This window comes from Ovis canadensis, chromosome 5 (genome assembly GCF_042477335.2).
Source record: "Ovis canadensis isolate MfBH-ARS-UI-01 breed Bighorn chromosome 5, ARS-UI_OviCan_v2, whole genome shotgun sequence".
Taxonomy (NCBI): Eukaryota; Metazoa; Chordata; class Mammalia; order Artiodactyla; family Bovidae; genus Ovis; species Ovis canadensis.
This window is the reverse complement of record NC_091249.1, coordinates 80,343,490-80,370,619: the sequence shown is the minus strand read 5'-3', so window position 1 is coordinate 80,370,619 and position 27,130 is coordinate 80,343,490. Positions and strand designations below refer to the sequence as shown.

Below are 27,130 nucleotides of genomic sequence, written 5' to 3'. Positions count from 1 at the left end.
TTTCTGCTTTACTTTACAAGAGAATACTTTGATTAGTACAAGTTCTGTTTTTCTGTAAATTTTTTCTGTTTTTACACTGGAAAAACCTGTTTTGCCAGGATGGACTTAGATGCAGTTGTCTATTACTTTATCTGGCTCTCAATGAAACCTTTAATAATGACTAGCTCAGAAAAACATTCCTAGATTATGTCTTTGATATGTTAGTCTTTGTTACCATCTGTTCCTTGGGAATTTCTACAGATTTTGGAAAAAAAAAATTGTGTAACTCATTCTCTATTCACTATGCAATCATCTTTATTTTCTTAGAATTTGTCACTTTTTCCCTTATTTGTTCTAGGAAAGCACTTCCTTTTAATTCTTCACTTGGCTTTTTCTCAGTATGAATCCTTTGCTGAGTCTGTAGTGGGTTTTAACTTCATTATTGGCTTTTGGTTCTCTTACAATGTCCCTTATGTCATTTCCCTGGATTCTATGACCTTTTTGTCTCTTCTGACCTGTCCTTACACATTTCCATTCTTCTGCCACTGAGAAATCACAATGACCTTTCCCCATTTCACCACTACCTGCCCCTCAGTTTTCTCAACCTTTTTGTGATTTGTAAATACATCATTCGCAGCAGGATGCTTTGCCTCGTGTCTTCAAGATGATGTTCCTGCTCCTTATCATGTGGTTGCCACCCACATGGGCTCCACACTGCTTCATCTACTCAAAGGGGAAGGACCTATGCGGGTGCGATGCTGCTCCTGGGTGTACCCTCTGTCCCCCTGGACACTGACTGAACGCCCCTCTCACATCCGCAGCTTGAACTCTGTTTGGGTATCAGCAAGGCTCTCATCTCTCACACTCTGAACAGACGGAAGTCAGGAAGGACACCTTCCAGTTTGCTTGGTCACTCACGAATCCTTGTGCTTTCTCTTGCTTAAAGAGATTTCTACATGGGAACTGCATCTCCCAAAACACATGATGCCTTGGCTTTTTCCTATTTCTGGCAGTTGTTTCTGGGGACTGTGGCCTCTCGCTAGTTTGTATCTAGCTTTATGCATAAATGTGTGTGTATATATATAATTGCATGCCTGTGTGTGTGTGTACATGCAAGTGCATGCACGTACAAGTGCATGTGTGTTCAGTCATGGCTGACTTTCTGCAACCCGATGGATTGCAGCCTGCCAGGCTCTTCTGTCCATGGGATTTTCCAGGCAAGCATTCTGGAGTGGGTTGCCATTTCCAATCCTCCAGGGGAGCTTCCTGACCCAGGATTTGAACCTGTGTCTCCTGCACTGCAGGCAGATTCTTAACCACTTGAGCCATGTATGTGCATGGGTATGCACAAATATGTGTATTATGCATGCTTGTCTACATGTGTATTTGTGCATATATGTATGCATTTGTGTTTTCTGTACATGCTGCTGCTGCTGCTAAGTCGCTTTAGTCGTGTCCGACTCTGTGTGACCCCAGAGATGGCAGCCCACCAGGCTCCCCCATCCATGGGATTTTCCAGGCAAAAGTACTGGAGTGGGGTGCATGTGTGTGTAAATGTGTATGTGTTTTCCCTGTGGGGTTAGAATAGTAGTCCCTGGCCTTTTCAGCAACACGGACTGATATTGTGGAAGATGAATTTTCCATGGATGAAAGGGGGATGGCTCAGGTGGTAATGCAATCGATGGAGAGCAATGAGGGTTGGCAGATGAAGTTTCACTCACTTGTTCACTGCTCACCTCCTGCTGTGTGGCCCATTTCCTTACAGGCCGTGGACTGGTACTGGTACCATGGGGACCCATGGGTTAGAGAACTGAAGAACAGATTGACTGAAAATGGCAACCGCAAAGAAAATAAGAGGAAATGTTCATCTTCCCAGCTGCTACTGATACTAGATTTTGCATTCAGGGCCCAAATACAAGTCAAAGTCAAAGCATCTCTTAAGAAACTTCAGCGGGGCAGCACAGGAGACACCCCATGTCCAAGGTCAGGAGCAGCGGCTGAGAGGAGATACCCCACATCCAAGGTAAGTGGCAGTGGCTGCACTTTGCTGGAGCAGCAGTGAAGAGATACCCCACATCCAAGGTAAGAGAAATCAAAGGTATGACGGTAGAGGCAAAGAGAGGGCATTAGAGGGCAGACAGACTGAAACCACAATCACAGACAACTAGCCAATCTGATCACATGGACCACAGCCTTGTCTAACTCAATGAACCTAAGCCATGCCGTGTGGGGCCACCCAAGACAGACGGGTCATGGTGGAGAGGTCTGACAGAACGTGGTCCACTGGAGAAGGAAATGGCAAACCACTTCAGTATTCTTGACTTGAGAACCCCATGAACAGTATGAAAAGGCAATGTTTCCTGTATGCAGGTCAGGAAGCAGCCGTTAGAACTGGACATGGAACAACAGACTGGTTCCAAATAGGAAAAGGAGCATGTCAAGGCTGCATATTGTCACCCTGCTTATTTAACTTATATGCAGAGTACATCATGAGAAGCTCTGGGCTGGAGGAAGCACAAGCTGGAATCAAGATTGCTGGGAGAAATATCAATAACCTCAGATATGCTGATGACACCACGCTTATGGCAGAAAGTGAAGAACTAAGGAGCCCCTTGATGAAAGTGAAAGAGGAGAGCGAAAAAGTTGGCTTAAAGCTCAACACTGAGAAAACTAAGATCATGGCATCTGGTCCCATCACTTCATGAGAAATAGATGGGGAAACAGTGGAAGCGGGGTCAGACTTTATTTTTTGAGGCTCCAAATCACTGCAGATGGTGACTGCGACCATGAAATTAAAAGACGCTTACTCCTTGGAAGAAAAGTTATGACCAACCTAGACAGCATATTAAAAAGCAGAAACATTACTTTGTCAACAAAGGTCCGTTTAGTCAAGGCTATGGTTTTTCCAATAGTCATGTATGGATGTTAGATTTGGACTATAAAGAAAGCTGAGCACTGAAGAATTGATGCTTTTGAACTGCGGTGCTGGAGAAGACTCTTGAGAGTCACTTGGACTGCAAGGATATCCAACCAGTCCATCCTAAAGGAGATCAGTCTTGGTGTGTTCACTGGAAGGACTGATGTTGAAGCTGAAGCTCCAATACTTTTGCCACCTGATGCGAAGAGCTGATTCATTTGAAAAGACCCGGGTTAAGTTTGATGCTGGTAAAGTTTGAGGGCAGGAGGAGAAGGAGACGACAGAGGATGAGATGGCTGGATGGCATCATGGACTCAATCGGCGTGAGTTTGGGTGAACTCCAGGAGTTGTTGATGGACAGGGAGGTCCGGCGTGCTGCAGTTCATGGGGTCACAAATAGTCGGACATGACTGAGTGACTGAACTGAACTGAACTGAAAGAAACTTCTAAAAGGGGAGGATTCTGTACTTCTGATGGCTGAATACATGGTATCTTTAATTGTACTGCTGCTGCTGCTAGGTCGCTTCAGTCGTGTCCGACTCTGTGCGACCCCATAGACAGCAGCCCACCAGGCTCCCCCATCCCTGGGATTCTCCAGGCAAGAACACTGGAGTGGGTTGCCATTTCCTTCTCCAGTGCAGGAAAGTGAAAAGTGAAAGTGAAGTCGCTCAGTCATGTCTGACTGTTAGCGACCCTATGGACTGCAGCCTACTGAAGATGCAATTCCATAAACCTTAAAGGTTCATGAAAATTATTCTAAGAGTTTGATGAGAGATTGACTGTCATTCCTAGTTTGATGATGGAATAATTTCTCATTTTCTGTTTTATCTTGGAGATTTTATGTGCATCATTAAGAGAGGCTAAGGAAGATACAATTTTTAAAACCTCGAGTCCCTTTTCTCCATGTCCCTCTTCCAGATGTTTACAACTCCAAAGATAAAAACTACCTGAGATATAACTTGGCTCTATGTGTTTTTGAGCCTCTCCATTTTATCAGCATGTACCAGAATGCCCAGAGGGTACAAGTAGTGTACCCAAAGTCTGAGAGCTTGTAACAAAGCCCAGACCATACCTCAAGTGCCCTGACTTTAATAATGATGAGACTCCACTTGGCTCTGGAAAGAAAATGATACTGATTGCTATTTAGAAAAGCTACCAAGTATGTGTATACTTTTGCTCTACCAATCCTTAGGGAGAAGGAACAGTAACTCTCATTATTCTTGAAGCACTGTCCTGTCACTAACAATAGCCACTTCCCATTTCTTATCCTCTGAAATGAGCAAAACTTCTACAAAGGTAGGAAGGCTGTCTTCACACATATAGGGGAAAATGACCTTCCTAGAGTCTGTGTACAAGACTAAGATACTGAATCTTTACAGATCCTTTGAAAGTTATGCACAATCTCGATTTCTTTTTTCAACTGCTTACGGCTAGCTGCAGCCAAGAGATGGACCAAAGGTTTTTCGATTCATGCAATCACCATACACTTTTCATTCCAACTCTAAGCCATGCACATCCCCCAAAACCAATTTTGCAAAGTGCCACATTCTTTTGAAATATTCCATGGATTTCATTATGCATTTTAAAAAATGTAGCCCTGAAGCTAATAAGAAGATAGTCACTGAAAACATGTTCCTTTTGAATTGGCTCTAAGATACTGGTTGTTAATGAACCTTAGAGAAATACAGTAGGAAGAACACTTTTCAGATTCAAAATCCACATACACTGACCATCTTGAAGCAAAAGTCACTCTAAAGTCAAGAGGCTCCTGGGGCTTCTGCTCTTATCATTGCAGAAAAATGCAGTAAATTCAGCACCATGAGATGAACCTGTGATGCCTTCCAACCATCCTCATCACTTCACTTGGGATGACCTTCATTTTTATTCTGCTTTCTTACCTCCCTGCACAGGCCTTGTGTGCTCAGCATGGGACTTGTGATTCATGTCCAAGCCAATGACGATAATCATGCTCCCTGGCCAGCACTACTGGTCCAGAGATGGGCATGTGACACCATTCGGGCCAGTGAGACAGATGGTGAGTTTTGCTTGGTGCTTCTGGGAAACAAGCTTCTGGGCCTTCTAAAAGAGCTCCAAAAGCAATAACCACACCCTTTATAGAAAATGAACAGAGAGAAAAGGGAAGAACTGCAACATCCTCAATGTATAGGCAAGACTTTTTAAGGAAATAATGAGGAAACTATAAGAAAGTTTAATTTCCAGTCAACTGAGAAGGTATGTTTTTACAGAATAATTTCTTAATATTACAAATGGCTTTCTAAAGACTTCTGCAAAGGGAGCAGCTTCTGTAGCAAGAGAATCACTCTCAGTGTATGGTAAAGTCATCACTCTTCTCTGGAAGAGAAATCCTGGAAATATCAGGAGATTAAAAAAAAATAGCTACTCTTTTTGACATGCCGCTGATCAATGTAATTTGAACTGTCATTCAAATAAACTAAAAAAGCCTAGGTAACTTTCTGAGAAGCAGTGGGCTTAGGAGAATGTATCAGAATCATTTATCTAATTTTTCTTCTGGGTTTACATCAAAACAAAAGCAATGCTATTCTAGTACGCTTTTTTCATTACACTTTCAAAACATGAAACATGGGTTGCCGAGGTAATCACTGACTTCCATGATAAAAGTCATAAATCAAAGGAAAGAGTAATATTTTTAGAATTATGCAAGTTGATTTCACATTACCAGGGATGGCCAGAAACACAGATAACCTGAAAGCTGACATTTAGAGGTCAGCAAAGAAAAGATGACTATTTGCATGGGAAAGCTATTTATGCAATTAAGTGAAATTAATTATGCTTGTATAAGTTTTATAAACACATTACAGATCTGGATTTTAGGCTAATTAAGCTTTAATTTAGTTGAGAAAACTAAACCATGTAAGCTTTTATGAGAAACCCCTGGTCATCCACTGAAAGGAAAGAGGTAAAATCATAGTTTTTAGGAACCATCTGAGAAATAAACAGTTTAGGAAAGCTCTAAAGACAGAAATTATAGTCAATTATGCAAGATGTAAAGCTATAGTTTGAGGTTATGCTGTCCTTCATTTTCTCAAGAGTACCCCTTAATTAAATGCAAATAATCAGAAATGGCAATTAATAGATTGCTATAATTCCCTGATTAGAGAGTGGAGCCCATTTACAATACTTGCGGACTATGGACTCTGCAATAAACCAAACAAAATGTATATTTATAAATTCCTCTCCAATGTGTCCCTTACTGAAAAGTCTTCTATGATGGTGCCACCTCAGAAGCTAGCCAATGATGTTAGCAGCTGTCAAACCATCACCAATATTTATAGGACATTTGGACAATCAATCTTCCTGGCAGTAGGGATATTGGCATTGAATAGCCAAGCTACAGGCATGGGACTTCCACAAGGGTGAGACCTTTGAACCACCTGAAGTAAGCATCAAATCATACAAATCAGGAAGAAGCTGGTAAAAGCTTCTCATAAAAGACACAGGGCAGAGCAGGCGCCCAAGCGCAAGTACGTTCCCTTTACTGCCTCTTACGAGGCTGTGCCCTCCTACAACCAACACTGAAGAGTGGCTTTCTCTTCATACCTCCATAGGGGGCTGACTACTCCGTGCCTTCTCCCCCTCTACGGCTTTGAACTTGCCTCTCCCTAAGCCTAGCATCCCCCTCAGTTCTAGGCTGTCACAACCCATTCTTCGGGCTTCTTCTAAACTTCACCTCTCCAGAGACACACGCTGATGTGCGTCTGCAGCAAGCCATGCCCAATTATGCAGTGCCATATCTTTCAGAGGACATATCAGAATTCATATTTTGTTTATTAAGTAGTTTGCTTCTCATTCTCATTCTTGTGTTTCACACAGTTCTGTTTCAAGCTCAGTCAGCAACAATGCATTCAGAAAAAGCCCTGGAGTGACTGTAATTCTGGTAGCATAGATGATTTTTCAGCCACACCCAAGCTAAATATGCTTTTAAGACTCCATTAGTCATTTCTTTACAAGTGAGCTTATGAATCTGTGCTGAATTTCTGCAATTGAATTCTCTTTTCCTCTTTATAAGGCACTTCTTTAAGTGTCCAAGCTGACAATAATAATAATAAGCATTCACTGGGTATCTACAACACTCTGTGTTCTGGTTCACTCCAATCTTTAACACAACTCCTGAATTGCATTACTACAAACAAGTAAAATGAAGCTCAAAGAAGTTAAGCTTCTTGTCCAATATCAATCACCTGGCTCACCAGCAGCAGGGCTGAGGTTTGAACCCAGGTCTGCTTTCTCAAAAACCTGTATACCACAACTCCCACTTCTCTAACATCATATTTTTCACACATCAGGATCCTTCCAAAGCATCAGTTGGCAGCCTGACTTCATAGCAACTCTGGACAATGACAGCATGATGGAAAATGAGCAAAGAAGCAGGGCAGTCTAGACTGGAAGGATTTACTCCTACACATTTAAGTCTGCTGATGTGAGGCCTCTGAACCTCTTAAAGCTCAGTAAGTGATTTGTACAATACGAAAGAAGGGAATAAGGTCCATTAGAGAACACCAAAGAGAATTTCTCAATATATTGTGTAGCAAGCATACTGTCAGGTGGGAGTAAGAAGTATTCATCTGAATGTGTGGACACTTAGAAGGTTCTGAAATCAGAGTGGGTATACTGCAGACCATTAGCAGTATATACACTGCTGACACACACACGTGTCAAGGGCTCTTTTATGAGGCCTTGCTGCTGACTCTTGAGCTGTCCCACTCTCAGACTACCCCTGGAGAGTACCAAGGAAGGGGGTACGATGCAGTTGTTAGGAGTCTGGGGCTCATGTTTCCCTTCATATCCCAGCTCTGTCATTTACTGAAACCAGGTGAAAAATAACTTGACCACTCTTCGAAGCCTCGGTTCACTCATTTGGAAAAGGGAGAGAGTTAAAGGACCCGTCTTCTAGGGATGAAGTGATATACTCCATGTGAAGTGCTCAGTATCATGCCCAGCACAGAATAAGCTCTCAGTACAAGTCACCCTATTGATGACAATAATCTATATGCAAATACAGGAGTTAATGCACCTATGAGTGTCCAGATTCTGTTTGTAGCAATGAAAAAAGCAAAAGACTTGTTCAAAATAACCTCCCTTTTTCTAATACAGAAAGTATTTGTATTAAGCGTGAGGAATTACAGTCTGTATCTATCCTTACAGATGAGGTCCCCAATTCAACCACAATGTAGCCAAGTGGTCCTTAAAGAAAGCAAATATGATGACACATTCTTGCTTCTTTTTTATGATTTTCTTCTCTTTTTCATTTTAGCTCATTATCTTTACTTTTTTGAATCTCACAAGTATTACCTAAATACATTCTCCTTGCAAAATGTCACTAGAAAATAGTACAGAAAGGCAAAGTCACCTTCCACTGTCCTCTCCCATCCGCCTCATCATCCCACCTCTCCCCACTGCCCAACTCCTCTCCCAGTGGAGACCACTGTATCAGATGTTCATGAGATCCACACACTAGATTGCCATCACCTCTTATTCCACTCTTCAATTTCATTTTTAGCATTTATACAATTGTCTTGTCTTGGAAACCTCTCCTCCTTGATTAGTAAAGCGTCTGCCTACAATGTGGGAGACCTGGGTTCAATCCCTGGGTTGGGAAGATCTCCTGCAGAAGGAAATGGCAACCTACTCCAGTATTCTTGCCTGGAAAATCCCATAGATGGAGGAGCCTGGCAGGCTACAGTTCATGGGGTCACAAAGAGTCGGCCACGACTGAGTGACTTCACTTTCACTTTCATCCCCTCTTTACATTCTTGCAGCATCCACTCATTCTGGTGGCATTTCTACATTTATTTGTTTGATCATATGATCAAGTCTCTCCTGTTAGACAGCAAACTTTCTGAGGAAGGCCACCATTTACTTCTGTTCACTGTTGTACCTCCAGAACCTAGTACAGTGCTCCGCCCACAGGAAGAGTTCAATAAACATTTGTTGAATAAATGTTACTTATTCATTAGGTTGTCACAGTTGGTAACTAAGACTGACAAGAGATTCGCAGAGTTGAAGATTTCAAATAGAAACCAGTCACTTAATTGGGACCTGGAAATTATTTTTCAAAGAAAATCACAAAAATCAGAAATTCTCCACCAGTGAATGAACAAGATGCAAATTATCTCTGCTCTCATGGAAACCTCCTTGCCAAGAACTGCAAGGCAGGTTTCAATTAAGAAAATAAAAATTTGCTCATGTGAACCAAAAAGCATTCACTTCCAAATCAGCAACCAACTATGTACTACATAAAGTTGGTTTAAGTCAATGAGTGACTGACCGAGTGACCCAAAGGATCATTTCCTTCTATCTTTGGCTTTTAGGAAGAGCGCTATTTTTTCTTTAACTTAGAATTAAGAGAAATTTCAGAGAGAGAAAACAAGCTTACTTAACATGGCCAACTACAGACAGCACATTAATGATCAAAACTCCCTGCCACTGGCCAACCCAGATACAATGGCTAGCTAAGGAATGACAATATATCGAGTCTTCTACCAAACATTCCACAGACACTGACTCAAGACTTGCCTGAGTTTGCAAAAGGCAAAGCTTTACAACTCACTGTTCATTCTTATTTATTCTAAAGTTGGAAGGTTGATTGTAGTAGTTATTAGGCATGAGACCTTAAGCAGATCACTGATCCCTAGTTGCCCCTTCATCAGTTCTAATGAGGTGGATGAAGCTGGAGTCTATTATGCAGAGTGAAGTAAGCCAGAAAGAAAAACACCAATACAGTATACTAATGCATATATATGGAATTTAGAAAGATGGTAACGATAACCCTGTATGTGAGAAGGCAAAAGAGACACAGATGTATAGAACAGTATTTTGGACTCTGTGGGAGAGGGCGAGGGCAGGATGATATGGGAGAATGGCATTGAAATGTGTAAATTATCACATGTGAAACGAATCCCCAGTCCAGGTTCAGTGCATGATACAGGATGCTCAGGGCTGGTGCACTGGGATGACCCAGAGGGATGGGATGGGGAGGAAGGTGAGAGGGGGGTTCAGGATGGGGAACACGTGTACACCCATGGTGGATTCATGTCAGTGTATGGCAAAACCAATACAATTTTGTAAAGTAAATAGATAAATAAAATAAAAGGGTAAAATTACATTATCCCAGCTATGTCTCTCCCATGGGATGCTGGTAGAGACTCAGGTAATGCAGCAAACATGAACCAGTGTTCTAAGGAGTCAAGAACTTTTACAAACGTACCAGTGGTTACAAGGATTGACTGGAGCTCTGTTTCTCTTACTGTGTCCCTTGGTAAGTAGTAGTCACTTGAAAACACTTGCTGAAATACAGTGATGACTATTACATAAAATTGTAATAGTAACAATTTTATGGATTTTTTAAACCTCTGTGTGTGTGTGTATGCGTGCGTGTGTGTGTGTGTGTGTAGGGAACAACACACTGGGAGTCCACCACATTCGGTCCTTAGTAAGTGGCTATGAAATGGTGCAGTGCTCTATTGTTTTCCACGAAAAAGGCTTAAATTGTCCCCAAGTTCCACTCACTAACTCATCCTGTACCAATACAGCATCTACTATTAGCAAACCAAGTGTTATGAGATGCTAATAAGTTTTTACACTTAATAAAGCTGACCAATAATTAAAAGCTGGCAAGTATGCATACTTTCAGCCATACAGGTATTCCAGTTAGAAGGTTTCACCATTAAATATAAAGCCTATACTCCTGAGAATTTTTTCTATTTTTTAACTCTGTTTTTAACAAAGCAACTCCTTATCAATTTAGATGATTCACATGTGGCTTAGTGAAGGCAGAAAAGTAATCCAAAAGGTAACTAAACCATGATTCTTATAATACAGGTACTGGTTCTGTAGCTAGCGACTCCTTAAAATATTCCTGAAGCTAAAACTGTCTGAAGTAGTCAATGACTGAACCAGTTTTGAAGTAATTTTAAAATGTGCACTCTTTATTGCTCCTAGATACAATCGTGACCATCAGTGCCACTGAAGGTTCTGCCAGTGAACACATTACTAGTTATATCTATTTTTTGACAGCAAACATTTCTGAAAAAGTTAAAAGCATAAACTTTCAAGTTCAACTTAAACTTGCACAGATATATGTATATGTACAGACAGTTTGCCCTTGTATATGTAGTATGTAATAGACATACAAACTATTACTATTACTTCCTAGCTGAAAAAGGTGGTAAGAAAGCAGGTTAAGCAAGCTCTGAGCTTTAGTTTTCTTGTAGATGAAGGGGAGATAATAGCAGACCCCTCACAGTGTCACTGCAAGGAAAAAAGAGAGAACTCAGGCAGGCCCCTAGCACTGTGCTCAATGCAAGGTGTGGTAGCTAATGGCAGTTGTTCTTGGTGGTGGTGGTGTGCCAGACTGTACAGCTCTTCCTGGACTTACAATAGGGTCAAATTTTGAAAAGCTCACTATCTGTTGCAAATAAGATAAGTCAAAAATGCATCTGGGACTTCCCTGGTGATCCAGTGGTTAAGATACTGACTTTCAGTGCAAAGAATGTAGACTCGATCCCTGGCTGGGGAACTAGGATCCCACATGGCCACCACTGCATGGCCAATATATATGTATATGTTGGTTTAAGCCTTTAAAAAGATGATACAAGATACAATTAATATACATAATCTACTGAACACCACAGCTTAGGCTCTCCAACCTTAAACATGCTCAGAACATTGACAGCAGCCTACAGTGGGGCACAATCATCTAACCCAAGACCTATTTTATAATAGAGTATGGGATACATCATGTAACTTACTAGATGCTTCACTAAAAGGGAAGAGGAGAATAGGTCACAGTGTACCAGTCATTTATCCTTGTGAGGGTGTGGCTGACTGGGAGCTGGAAGCTGCTGCACCCCAGAGACAGGACCATACCACCCATCTCTAGCTTGGGAAAGAATTACAACTTAAAACTGGATCTACTTTATTCACACAACTCTTGCAACATGAAGTTGAAAAATCATAATTCAAACCATCCTAAGTTTGGGACCATCTGTACTTTCCAAAGGTGGCCAGAACCCTATCTCCTATAGCCACCATACAAATGATCACAAATTGACAGGTTAAAACAAAAGACATTCATTCTGTAATATTTCTGGAGGCCAGAAGTTTGAAATCAAGGTGTCAGCTGGGCTCCACTGCCCCTCGAAGCTCTAGAGAGGAATCCCTTCCTTGCCTTTTCCGTCTTGCAGTCTGTGGGCATCTGTTGCAGTGTCGTCACCCCAAACCCTGCCTCTCTGGCCATGCAGTCTGCTTCTCTTCTGTCCGTGTTAAATCTTTCTCTGCCTTACTCTTATGAAGAAGACTGCCACTGGGTTTGGGGTCCGAGTAGAAATCATCTCAAGATCCTTAATCTAGATAAGACTAAATAAGGTAACACAAAGTTCCAGGGATTAAGATGATGACCTGTGTTTTAGAGGATACCCACCCCAGTATTCATGCCTGGAAAATCCCATGGACTGAGGAGACTTGTGGGCTACAATCCAGGGGTCGCAAAGAGTCAGACATGACTGAGCGACTTCTCTGTGTGTGTGTATTCAATCCACAACAATTTCCCATCCTGTAAGTTCCTCTAGAACCTTGCAAACTCCCGCATGTAGAGGGGATTCTCTGTGCCTTCCTCTTGAATTCTGGCAGGATTTTGTATCTGCCTTCACAAATAGAGTGAAGTAGTGATGCTACCTGACTTCTGAGCCTAGGTCATAATAGCATTAGGCACTTCTACCTCATTTAAGTGGGAAACACACCCTGGAACCCAACTACCATGAGGACAGGAAGCCCACATGAGCCTACATGGAGGGGCCATGTGTAGGTGATCTGGCTTACAGAGGTTCTGGCTCACAGTCAGCATCAATTGCCCACACATATAAGCACACCTCCAGATGGTTACAGTCCCAACTGTAGAATCAACACCTGTCATGGAGGCTTCTCAGCTAAAGCCCTAGACATCAGAGGCCAGACTGAAGTTCCCACTGAGGTCTACCCCTCAGATGCCCCAAATAAGTACATTTATAGCAGCTTGCTCCTTTTCCTCATACTCAATCTCTGCTACTCCCCTCCTTTCAGTATTCCTGATTGGATAGGTAGAGAGACTGGGATATAGGACCTTTTGTGGGTAAAGAGCTGTACTGAGTGGGGGAGTCACCGGGACCACTTTTGAGTCTTACTTTCTGAACCTGTAGAATATGGAGTTTGACCAAATGATATATATGGTCTACTGTAGCTCATATAATTTCTAATTAAGGGATCCTCCCATATTGTCAGTCAGAATGAGAGAGACTGAGTCACTTTCTCCTCTGAAAGTGTATGTGTTTGTGTGTGCTCCCACTATATTTAGAGGAAAATCCAAGATGCTCAATGCCAGGAAATATTTCTAATGCACTGTTGTTATTTTTTTTAATCTTTAACCTTAACGCATTCCATTATTTAATGAATATTCTCTTATTTATTGTTATGCAGCAAACCACCCCAAAACTTAGTGGCTGAATATAGGAACAATCATTTATTTTGCTCAGGGCTCTGCCATTTCCTTCTCCAGGGGATCTTCCTGACCCAGGGATTGAACAATGGTCTCCTGCATTGCAAGCAAATTCTTGACCAGCTGACCCACCAGGGAAGCCTTGCTTCCCTACCTTCTGTTAAATTGAGGGTTTTGTTAGTTTGTTTACTTTCCTACCTTAAGCCTATGACTCCAGGCCTTGGTAGGTAAGATGCCCTGGAGAGGGAAATGGCAACTCACTCCAGTATTCTTGCCTGGGACATCCCATGGATAGAGGAGCCTAGTGGGCTACAGTCCAAAGGGTGGCAAAGAATTGGACACAACTAAGCATGCCAGGCCTTAAAATCTGTCTAGGGCAGAGAAAGGAAAGGCACCAATTGTTATATGGAAGGAAATGAAAAATCTGTTTCCACGTTCACTTCACATGCTCTCCGAGCTGTCTGAAAAGTAGGCCCACAGATTTTAGACCTGTTTTGTAACAGAGACCTTCCTGCATTAGTGGAAATGTTTTCTGTCTGCTCTGGTGAGGATGGCTCGCTTCCCTGATGGCTCAGAATGTAGTCTGCCTGCAGAGCGGGAGACCTTGGTTCAATCCCTGGGTTGGGAAGATCCCCTGGAGAAGGGAATGGCAATCCACTCCAGTATTCTTGCCTGGAAAATCCTATGGACAGAGGAACCTGGCAGGATACAGTCCATGGGGTTGCAAAAAGTTGGACATAACTAAGCGGCTTCAATTTCCTTCTTTTCTTTCTTTCTGGTGAGGATGGTGGCTACTCACTCCATGTAGCTATTAACTTATGTGAAATGTAGCTCACATGACTCAGGAACTGAATTTTTCCTGTGACTTAATTTTAATACCATATGGGACAATGCAATTTGAGACAAAGTATTTACAAAGCCATTCTGAGGTTAGAGATTCTAACTAGTGACACCAACAGTCCAAGTGACCTGAAACTTCATATTTACTGCTGTGTCTCTTTCTTGTTGCTATTGTCTACTCTCTCAGTTGTGTCCGACTCTTTTGTGACCCCATGGACTGCATCCCACCAGGCTCCTCTGTCCGTGAGATTTTCTGGGCAAGATTATGGTAGTGAGTTGCCATTTCCTCCTCCAGGGGATCTTCCTGACCTAGGGATCGAACTCACATATCCGTATCTCCTGCATTGCAACTGAATTCTTTACCACCAAGCCACTGGGGAAGCTGTGAGTAACCTTTCTTCAGTGGAAGGATTGGTCTCTGAGTTCACAGTGGTGAACTGATCCCTCTTGGGATTCAGAACTTCTCTCCTATGATTGCTTAATGTCTCAGTAAGAGTGGAGAGATCCCCATAATGTGGTTGCAATTTCTGATTTCTGAGAGTCATTCAGAGTTCACAGCTGCATGACCAAAAAAGAACTAAAAATTCCTTCTGTGAGCAGCTATATGTGATGGAAGAAGACAGAAATCCAGAGAGATTTTTCTGACATTCTTTTTCTCAATTCTAGAATCACAAATAAAGTGAATTTTGAGTGTATAAAGGTGATAATAAGTGGGAAAGGTCAGACATATTATCCAAACAATAAGTTAATGTTGCACAGTGATTTGTTTATAATTGGAACTCAAGTTTCCCAGTTTGACCTCCCAAGAGTATCTATAATTTGCATCCTGTTGAACTTGACTAGCATCAGCGCCTGCTTGCCTCTTTCCCCACCCACTCCTCTCTCCAGAGGCCTGGCCTCTCACCACTAGAAAGAACTAAAGTATCTGAGGTGACCCGCATTTAACATCCCTGCATTCAGGCTTCAGTCACAGCGCTATCTCTGCTTTCAACACCATTCAAAAGGTCCTTCTCTACCCTTTAAGCCTCAACCTAAAGAGCCTTCCAGGGCCTTCCACCTTCGACTAATTTCTTCTTTCACACTCCCTTAAAAGTTCTGTCACTTAGGGGAACTTATTAAAATTTCACATGTTTTTTCTTCTTAGTAAATTATACTCTATTAAAGTACAGGATTTTCTTCATTATAATCTTTAATGACCAGAAAAACCACAGTGCTGCACAATGTGCTTAAGAAATACCAAATCCAACTGTAGCAAAAGCACCCAATAAATTGCACAAATTTGTAACAAGCTTGTTTTATAGCATTTTGCAGTAATTACAAGGACTAAACTCATCCTTGAGGATTTGCATTCTTGCAAAAGGTATAAAACACAGTAAGTTTCAAATGAAATAGGACATGACAGAGCCATATCCCAGGACTTTCATGGAACAGAGTGGATTTTTGTCCTGCGTTTTTCTGCATTACAATGTTCATGCCGCCTTAAAAATAAGACTGTGGTCATTTTTCAGCTTGATGAATTTGAGCTAATGGATGAAAAAGTAACCTCCAGAGACAGAGCCCTGAGAGACGGAAACACAGTGTTCTCAATATAAAAAGCCTTTCCAAGTTCTCAAGTGACACTGGCATCAGAGCTGAAGCAATTGCTATTCAAAATACATTCATTAACAATGTTGAGTGAAAGATACAACTAAAGCCAGTAATATCATTTTCTCCCATTTCCTGAGCAAATCTGTATGTGAACTAGGATGATTTCTCCTGCTTCTTGTCTATTTCACACTCCTGACTTGTGTAATTAAAATGTATCAGGTAGTTGATATACAGGAGGGAGTGTCTGCATTAAAAATACTTTTTCATAATCAAATTCAAGCACTCATCTCATTTATGGTCTGTCTACCTTAATAAATCAACTAATACTTCCTTTTAAAAGCCATATAAAGCTCTATTAACCCATCTTTACATACTAATTTAAAGTGACGGGCTATTCATAAATTTTTTGCATTCATTTATTCAACAAACATTCTATATATCTACCACATACTAAGCAAGTTGTTGAATGCTGTCACTATACAGGTGGATAGTTTAAGGTTACCGTCTCTGTAGGGGAAACAGGAAAGTTAAATAATGCAGTACCGCATGTCTTCCCACTGCAGGGTACCAGGTACAGCAAAAACAAGAGTTGTCAGGTTTATCTGGGAGGACTTCTGAGAAAATCTGAGAAATCAGAGAAAAGCTTAAAAAGAGCACTGTGTATGGAAGATTAAATATAGGTGTGATTTTCAAGCGAATTTCTGACCTTATGGGAGGGAAGTCCTGGCCCAGCTGCTTGATGAGCAGGACTGACTAAATGATTCTACCCTCCCAGGCCACAGTTGATGGGGCATCTCATGTGGTCCACGCATAATAAACAAGTACAGCATGATGTGTACAACCTGCTGAGCCAGTGCAGTTCCCTCTCTGCAATTTCAAGTGGGTAACAGGAGGAGACTAGGGTGGGGAGAAGTGGGAGCAGAAGGGGAAAGTCATTGCAGAGAAAAGGTCAAAGGCACACACATGTTGAAGATGCCAGGAAGCAGGAAACTGGGATAAACACAGGAGGTAACTGGTAGCTCCACAAAGGTAGAGGGATCCTGGCCTGCCAACAGAAGCAAATGTTACAGGGCAATATCAAGGCCACATGGTCCAGTAAAATCAGAGGATGGGTATCCCCAACACTGCCGTTGATTCCTAAGAGTACTCTGGGTCCCATGGCTGTGAGACCCACCCACGCACCAGGAAAGCCCCTGTCCTGTTCCCTCTGCAAGTATATCCTCACTCCCCTCTGCGTGAGTTACTTTGACTGGGTCATGGCTCCTCAACCCTTCTCCAAACAGATGATGTGTCAGTGTTCTGAGTTATGGAGCTCACTGCCCATTCGCTCTGGCTTTTACTGTTTTACACTGTGTCCAATTTACAAGTATTAGAATGCCTTCCTCTGACCCTCAGTGGATCTTTATCTTACTTTAGGGTAAATAAATCATGTTTTAGACATTGCACTGAACAAATTCAATTTGTCTTCATGAAAAATAGCACTTGGAAAATGGGCAGCATAGTCTACTGATTAAGAGTGCAGGCTCAAAAGCCAGACTCCTGTGACCCAATTTCAGCTTCAGCGCTCACTGACTGTGTGACCTTGGATAAGTTATTGCACTTCTTGGAACCTCCTCGTCCCCATTTGTAAAATATGCATGATAGTAGTGTCTACCTCATAGGAATTTTTATTAAGATTATACAGGAACATTACAAAGTAAGTTCTGCTTTAGTTTTTATTAAACAAATGGACATTCTCTCAATCATAGATACAATGGTTTGGATTTTGTAATTTTAATAAGTGGAAAAAGAAAGAGAAGTCAGAGGATCTGTTAAACACTAGTATAGCTAGCTATAATTTATCTAGGACATATTGTGTGCCCAGCATGGACCAGGTACTTGACATCCATCATCTCACATGTGGTCTGTATAAAACACTCACGTGTTTGACAATTAACAAACACACATTGAAAGCCGACTGCATACCAGGCACTGGTCCATGGCTATAAATATGAATAGAATACAACCCCTGCTCCTGAGGAGTTCCCAGTATGGTTGAGATGCTAAAGCTGGGTCAGGCAACTTCATTATCTACTTTGGTTCAATCAGCTGCAAGATGAGGATGTTTGAAGAAGTGGCTCAAGGTACCTATTTCATCTAATAATGATTTCACACTCACTGGAAATCAAACATTTTAAGCTTTGCCACTAATAAGCACTTGTGCTAAATGACACTGTAGACAATCAGTACTGCAGTATTTTGGGAGGTCTTTGAGGCCAAGTTGTTTGGATTGAGCTGCTGGAATACACTGGTAGAAGCAGCAGCCCTCTACAGAGAGAGATCTCACATGGTCAAGGCCAAGCTCCAAAGACAAAACTGTAGTGTTCAAACAAGAAGATGCCTTGCAGTCCTAAAGGATACCTAGTTCACTGCATTCGTTTCTGTACTGAGCGCCAGAAGGAAAAGATGATGTAGTTCATAGCCCACCAGGTGTCGCATTCCTTGACACTCATGCTAGGGATTTCTGCACTGCCCACAATGCATCACAGAGATGAATAAACCATATTCCAGACTAAGACTGTTTGGATTCAAACCTCTCCTCTGCCACTTTTTAGCTATGTGATCCCAAATCAAGTTACTGAGCTTCTCTCCTCCCTGTGAAGTTGGTATCATAATACCAATCCACATAAAGATTAAGTTAGATATTTATAAGTTGCAATGGCAGAGAGCCTGATGCAAAATAAGCCTTCAATAAATGATGATGATGATAATGGTAAACACTAACAGAAGGCATTTACTTTGGAACAAGCTCCTTTTCTAAGCACTTCACATTTATCACCTCATTCACTCTTCACAACAATCATATAAACAGGTAGGTATTGCTATTACTCCCAATATATGGCAGTACAGAAAGGTTGAAAAATTTGTCAAAGTAGCAGAACTCAGATGTGAACATAGAGCATCTTTGTGCTGAGTCAGCCCCTAACTACTGCCCTGAGTGGGGTTCTCCTATGATTTTCTGTTTCCAACACAAAATCTTCCTACAGGTCAGGTGCTAACTCAGAGTCTACACACCAACCTATGACACAGATAGCATTATTCAGTTTGCATTAAATGTTTATATAAACATAACAAGGGACTATAACAAAAGGTAGAAGCAATGAAGGGAGAGGTCATTGGCTGTAGGATAAAGAGAACTGAGTTAAGGCCTGCACACACATAACTATCAGGAACTACTCCACACAGGAAAAGTCAGCGGATATCTTGGATGGGAAGCAAATTTGTGATCTGATGACACAAGGCGGGTAACAAAGGTAATGAACAACTTCAGCAGCTTCAGAGCTGTGTTGGAAAGCCAGGTCATTGCAGCAATTAGCTAGAGGAGGTGGATATGAATGAGCGGCTGAACTGAACTGAACTGAACCGACTGTATGTTGTGGTATAAAGGGGTAGGCTTTGAAGTCAAGCACCAGTTCTTTGACTACTAGCTGTTTCCTTTAGAAAGCCACTCAACTTCTGTGAGCCTTGGGTTTTATTTTACTAAAATGGAGATTGTAATACCCAATTTGGAGGGTTGTTTGGAAAATTACACAAGATAATTTTTTAAACTGCCAAGCAGTGACCAGCGCATATTAAGCACATGCTTAATAAATAATACTAATTTCTTTGTAAAGCAGTGTGATAAACTACGAGAGGTGAACCTATGGGTCTTTACAACAAAGGGAAATTAAACATTCCTCAAAGTAGGGGAAACACTGGAAAAGTGTAGGAGACTGTAATTCTATCTTGATTAATAATGAACAGCAGAGTAATCTGCTAAAAGCAGAGAAAAAAATTCATTTTTATTCTGATTTACATCTGGGACAAATAAAACTTGGTTGGATGCTTGTCCAGATTGTTATAATGGAAGGACTCTTTCAGCATAACCCTTGGGGACAGCATAGAATGCAAATCTGACAGCATAGAAAATTCTGGATGCCCGATATTGGATAAACTGCCAAGTCCTCAGAAACACTTGCAGATGACATCACTCTTGGTTTGTCATTACTCAGAGGGTTTGATTAAGGTGTAAACATTTTCAAATCCCAAATTACTAAACATTCCAGGTGTACCAAATAATCAGTCTTTCCTCTTGACAATCGTCCAGAATCCCCACAGAAATTGCTTCACTCCTATCGTATTGGATTTCCTGTGTTCATACACTCCACACTCACCAATGTAACATTGGTGAATGCCTCATTCTTTTTCAAGATATTCACTGTCAGTAAATTATTATTTGTGGAATAGAATTATAATTCTAAAGGGATATGCATTATACCGTGATTTATAGAGAATACATTTTTACCATCCAGGGAAAGACCAATTTTCTGACACTTCAGCTCTATTTGCTGAAAAGCATTACTGTTACAAAATTACCCATTATGACTAACAATAGCATTATTCTCACCTCAGTAAGTACTTGGTTTGGTAAATCTTTAAGAACTCTCAACTTTGGCAATCAATTTAGTTAACTACAGGAAATAGCCTATTTTATATAGATTATTACCTTAATATCATATTGCTCCCCAAACTCACATAACATTCATAGTGAATTGTCACTCAATATACATTTACATAGACATCTCACTGTTGAGTCTGCCAGATAAAACATACTTGAGAAGCCAGCTTTGTGTAATATCACAGCTATCTAGGTTTGAGTTCATATTCTCCACCACATTCACCCTCTAATCTTTCAGGTTCTACACATTAACTTCACGTCAAACTATGTCAATATAACAAAAACAGCCCCAAACAGGGAATGAGAGGGATACATGAGTCTCAGGTAAATTTCAGTGGAAAGATAATGAATTCAACCTTGTTATTATTGTCCCACCATCCAACCATCTCACTATCAAGAACCTGGAGTATTCCAGAATTATCTTTCAATCCCTCAACAACTCATATCCAAACAGTAGGTGAGGCTGAGGTATGTCACTTTCATCTTTTAACGTCTTTTGAAAATTTATTCTTCATTCTACTGCCCTAGCTTCAGTCTTCTATTTTATACTACAATATAGAATTTTTCTAAAGTTTTTGAAATATGAAATAAAAACATCACAGAACATGCATATTGACAAATGACAACTATGGACCCTTGGACTTAAGGGCAGATTCATGATACATTTTAGAGCCTTAAACTCTGAGGCACTTTCTCCATTATATTGCATCCTTACATGAGCAGTGTCTAGACCACAACTTGGATCATACCTCCCTCTCTGTCTCACCTAAAACACTTCTCTGTTTTTTTTTTAATATAAAGTAAGTTCAAAAAAATATTTACAGATTCTAATTCAGAAGTAGAACCTAATGTGCTCCAATATTCTAGAACATACTTTCTTAGACCTCTACAGTACATTGGAAATTGACCTGTATCATCTTTGAAACTTAAAACTGCAATTCAGAAGCTTAATTTGCTGGTGCTTACTGCAAATACTAAAAAGTGAACCATTCTCCATCGCTAAAACATCTATAAATAACATATGCTAGAAAGCGTGTGGAGAAAAGAGAACCCTTTTACACTGTGGGCAAGGATGTAAGTTGGTGCAGCCACTACAGAAAGTCCCTCAAAAACTAAAAATAGAGTTACCACAAGATCCTGAAATCCCATTCCTAGACAGAAACATAATTTAAAAAGATACATGCACCTTCATATACAGAGCAGCATATTCACAATAGGCAAGACATGAAAACCACCAAAATGTCCATCAAAAGATGAACAGATAAAGAAGATGTGGTAAAAATACACAATGGAATACTACCCAACCATAAAAAGAACGAAATACCTTTTGTAGCAACACAAATGTACTTAGAAATTATCGCATTAGGTAAATCAGAAGGAGAAAGACAAATATCATATAATGTCGCTTATATGTGGAATCTAAAATATGAAGCAAATGGACTTATCTGAAACAGGAACAGACCCACAGACAGAGAACAGACTTGTGGTTGCCTGGAGGGAGATAGGAGTGGGATGGTCTGGGAGTCGGGGATTGGCAGAAACAAACTATGACATGTAAAATAGATAAACAACAAGGTCCTATTGTATAGCACAGGGAACTAGATTCAACATGTTATGATAAACCATAATGGAAAAGAATGTGAAAAAGAAAGCATACGTATGCATAACTCAATCATGTTGCTATACAGCAGAAATTAACACAGCATTGTAAATCAGCTATATTCCGATTTTAAAAGTGAGCCCTAACACTGGTTTATGTAATCCTCATGAGTCAAGTGCCCATAGCCCGTCTCATGAGTGATGAACAAAGGCCCACAGAAAAGAGATGCCACCCCTGCTATTATCAAAGTTCACGCTGCCTGGGAGACACATGTAAACATTTTCTCTGGAGTGATCAGTGAAATAATAAATACATAAATGGAGCTACAGGAGCATCAGGGAGGGGTTGTACCAGGCAGAAAATGGAGAAAGGCAGCCCGAGGAGAAGAAATGGCCTGAGCAAAGGCAAGAAGGCCTACCTGTGCCCAGGTGTGAGGGATTAAAAATAAGCGCTACAACTCAGGAAAGACAAATACCCACTATTCTATTCTGGATTTCCACATGAAAACCTTACTTTTAATTATGTTACGGTTACATTTTCTTATCACACAGGAGATCTTTTATATTGCCAACATAATTGCTTACTTTTGACATTACCAGAGGAAAAGAAAGCATTTTTAGGACTATGCTCTCACTAATCCAAGAATTTATTTATACTGTTATAATCTTTACAAAAGCTCTAGGGAAATACCTCAGAATAACTCCAAAAATCTTTTTGCCAAGATTTTCTTTTCACTTGAACTTCAACAAGCAAATGTCCAATCTGCTGCATGGCCCTAAGTACCAAGATCAAGAATTTCTTCAAGGAAGTGTAAACACAAATTCTTTAAAAAAAAAAAAAAAAAAAGTAAAATGGTTATACTCCTCTGATTCTATTCCTAAAAATCAAGGAAATGCTCCATTAACTACCAGGTGTAAATAGATACTGAAAATTCTTTAATGTTCTCCAAAGGCTAATTGAACACTGATGTTTCAACCTTTACCTCATGAAAACTTTCTTAATTACTACTAAAACAGAAAAATAAAAATTAAAAAAAAAAAACACAAACTTACTACTTTGGTCTTTATCTCATCCTTCTCTCTATATTATTTACTCAAATTATTTATAAGTTACAGGCTATAGAAACACAGTTATCAAAATGTAGGGAAAGCTCACATGATTGCAAAAGAAGAGAAACATTCCACAATTGGATTACCAGCCTCTGAACAGTTGAGATTTAAAAGAAGTCAATCCTCACATGTAATCTGAGCAGCAATGCTTTTCTTTCCCCGCCCCCATCAAAACCACTGCTTGTAGGTTATTGTTAATTTTACTACCATCACTTTCCACATTCTTTTTTCTTCCCCATGCTTTCCCTTCCCCCTAAAAGAGCTAAAGAAAACTGTATGGTCTTACTTACAATTGTGAAGTTCATGACTTTGAGAATCCAGATGGTCATGGCCAAGTTCACCAGTATTAAAATCATCAGGAGTAGGACAAAGAAATACAAGCATCTTTTCCGCCAGCCATAAATCCCCACTTTGTATACCTGCGGCCCCTCAGAGCTGGGCATGGTGCCCCGGTGATGGGTGTACTGTTCCTGAGGCATCTGAAATAAATGAGCCAAGAGAGAAGCACTCACATTAAACTGTGAGAAGAAAGAGAAGGGAAAAAAGAACAGGAAAAAATCAACTTGAAGAGATATGGCTGACTGCTGTCCATATGTTTCTGCCTTCCTGACAAATCTAAAATTGGTATCCTCTGGACAAAAGTGGCTCCTCTGGATTCATGCACGAGCCCTCTCTTTTCATGCAGCCATCTCTCATCATGCGCTCTGAGACATCCACATACATATTGCGGGTGTAGAGGGACCTATAAGAATCCACTTTCTAAATGATTCTTAGAATTCCATCTTTATGAGGGAGATACTCAAAGTATTCAGGGTAAAATTGAGAATTCACCTGCAAAAGTAAATAACCTCAACAGTTCACTGTGTTGGGATGCTACTGCTACTTGGGCTTCCCTGGTGGCTAAGAGAGTCAAGAATCTGCCTGCAATGTGGGAGACCCCTGGGTTCGATCCCTGGGTCAGGAAGATCCCCTGGAGAAGGAAATGGCAACCCACTCCAGTATTCTTGCCCGGAAATCCCATGGACAGAGGAGACTGATGGACTACAATCCATGGGGTCACTACGAGTCAGACATGACTGAGCGACTAACGTTATGCTACTGCTACTTAGGCAATGGATTTAGGGTAAAATGATCTCTGGAAGGTCATTGGCAAAATCAGTCCATGGGGTTTGAAAAGAGTCAGACATGACTGAAGCGACCTAGCACAGTGGCAAAAGCAACAATTTTGATCCTGCCTTCCAGAGTTCAAAGAGGTGTTGATGTGCTCACTTGGTTCAGGAATCCTCCAAAAGTGATAGCCTGTGTTTAAATTTCTCCCTTGACAGAGATCTCACTACTCTTTCAAGCAGCCCTTAGGAGTTAGATGATTCTAATTCTTATCAACACATTTATTTAATAAATATAAAAGAGTCTGAAAGTCAAGCAAGGTATGAATATTCACTCCAGGAGCCTGCCTGCTAATGGGAAAAATGAACTAAACAGTGATTATAGCAGAGTGAGATACATTAGAAAAAAAAATCTGTCAATATTAAGTAATATACCAATCCCCTTTAAAGTAAGGAAGGTTTCTCCAACCCCTGCTGTTGACACAAATTATCTTTATACTAGCACTACTAATTAGGAACCAACACAAATCTAAGTAAACATTACTTCTATAAAATTCTCCAACCAAAACAAATTTAAAAATTAAATACAAAATTGCCAATGCATATCGTTCAAAATGGAAAATAACTGCCTACTGAGAATGATGATCTGCAAAACTACACAGCATATTGTGGTAGCAAGAGCTTTAGCACAGCATCTGCTGAGCACAGCATCCTACTCTGCCATTAACCATGTGACACAGCCCTACTGCTCTTCTCCATTCAAATGGCTGCACAACTTTGATTTTGGTGTGTTTACTTCATTTGCTCTCATGTAGGCATAATGTATTCCCTAGGAATAAGACCTTTCTCCACTTATTTTCATCTGCAGTTCAGTTCAGTCGCTCAGTCAAGTCCGACTCTTTGCGACACCATGAATGGCAGCACGCCAGGCCTCCCTGTCCATCACCAACTCGCAGAGTTCACTCAAACTCATGTCCATTGAGTCGGTGATGCCATCCAGCCATCTCATCCTTGGTCGTCCCCTTCTCCTCCTGCCCTCAATCCCTCCCAGCATCAGAGTCTTTTCCAATGAGTCAACTCTTCCCATGAGGTGGCCAAAGTACTGGAGTTTCAGCTTTAGCATCATTCCTTCCAAAGAACACCCAGGGCTGATTTCCTTTAGAATGGACTGGTTGGATCTCCTTGCAGTCCAAGGGACTCTCAAGAGTCTTCGCCAACACCACAGTTCAAAAGCATCAATTCTTCGGCGCTCAGCTTTCTTCACAGTCCAACTCTCACATCTATACATGACCACTGGAAAAAAACATAACCTTGACTAGATGGACCTTTGTTGGCAAAGTAATGTCTCTGCCTTTGAATATGCTATCTAGGTTGGTCATAACTTTTCTTCCAAGGAGTAAGCGTCTTTTAATTTCATGGCTGCATTCACCCTCTGCAGTGATTTTGGAGCCCCCAAAATAAAGTCTGACATTGTTTCCACTGTTTCTCCATCTATTTCCCATGAAGTGATGGGACCAGATGCCATGATCTTAGTTTTTTCAATGTTGAGCTTTAGGCCAAATTTTTCACTCTCCTTTTTCACTTTCATCAAGTGGCTTTTTAGTTCCTCTTCACTTTCTGCCATAAGAGTGGTGTCCATCTGCATATCTGAGGTTATTGATATTTCCCCTGGCAATCTTGATTCCAGCTTGTGCTTCGTCCAGCCCAGCGTTTTTCATGATGTACTCTGCATAGAAGTTAAATAAGCAGGGTGACAATATATAGCCTTGACATACTCCTTTTCCTATTTGGAACCAGTCTGTTATTCCATGTCCAGTTCTAACTGTTGCTTGCTGACCTGCATATAGGTTTCTCAAGAAGCAGGTGAGATGCTCTGGTATTCCCATTTCTTTCAGAATTTTCCACAGTTTATTGTGATCCACACAATCACAGGCTATGGCATAGTCAATAAAACAGAAATAGATGTTTTTCTGGAACTCTCTGGCTTTTTCCATGATCCAGCAGATGTTGTCAATTTGATCTCTGGTTCCTCTGCCTTTTCTAAAACCAGCTTGAACATCTGGTATTTATACCCCTCGTCCAAGGCAAGGATCAGCGGCTGTACTTTCCTGCAGCAGCCATGAAGAGATATCCACGTCCAAGGTAACAGAAAGCTAAGTAAGATGGTAGGTGTTGCGAGAGGGCATCAGAGGGCAGACACACTGAAAACATAATCATAGAAAACTAGTCAATCTAATCACATAGACCACAGCCTTGTCTAACTCAACAAAATTAAGCCATGCCCTGTGGGGCCACCCAAGACAGACGTGTCATGGTGGAGAGGTCTGAAAGAATGTGGTCCACTGGAGAAGGGAATGGCAAACCACTTCAGTATTCTTCCCTTGAGAATCCCATGAACAGTATGAAAAGGCAAAATGATAGGATACTGAAAGAGGAACTCCCCAGGTTGGTAGGTGCCCAATATGCTACTGGAGATCAGTGGAGAAATAATTCCAGAAAGAATGAAGGGATGGAGCCAAAGCAAAAATAATACCTAGCTGTGGATGTGACTTGTGATAGAAGCAAGGTCCAATGCTCTAAAGAGCAATGTTGCATTGGAACCTGGAATGTTAGGTCCATGAATCAAGGAAAATTGGAAGTGGTCAAACAGGAGATGGCAAGAGTGAACGTCGACATTCTAGGAATCGGCAAACTAAAATGGACTGGAATGGGTGAATTTAACTCAGATGACCATTATATCTACTACTGTAGGCAGGAATCCCTTAGAAGAAATGGAATAGCCATCATGGTCAACAAAAGAGTCCGAAATGCAGTACTTGGATGCAATCTCAAAAACAACAGAATGATCTCTGTTCATTTCCAAGGCAAACCATTCAATATCACAGTAATCCAAGTTTATGCCACTACCAGTAATGCTGAAGAAGGTGAAGTTGAACGTTTCTATGAAGACCTACAAAACCTTTTAGAACTAACACCCAAAAAAGATGTCCTTTTCATTATAGGGG

At 40.9% G+C, this 27,130-nt stretch overlaps 1 protein-coding gene across 3 annotated transcripts in view; it reads right to left on the bottom strand.

Annotated features, from left to right (window-relative positions):
- Positions 1-27,130, bottom strand: part of SGCD (sarcoglycan delta) — a 1,056,171-nt gene that overhangs the window by 379,347 nt on the left and 649,694 nt on the right. For all 3 annotated transcript variants that reach the window (XM_069592487.1, XM_069592486.1, XM_069592485.1), the window contains one exon: positions 23,310-23,498. In XM_069592487.1, the coding sequence (XP_069448588.1) occupies positions 23,310-23,498 (189 nt within the window). The remainder of the gene's footprint in view (positions 1-23,309; positions 23,499-27,130) is intronic.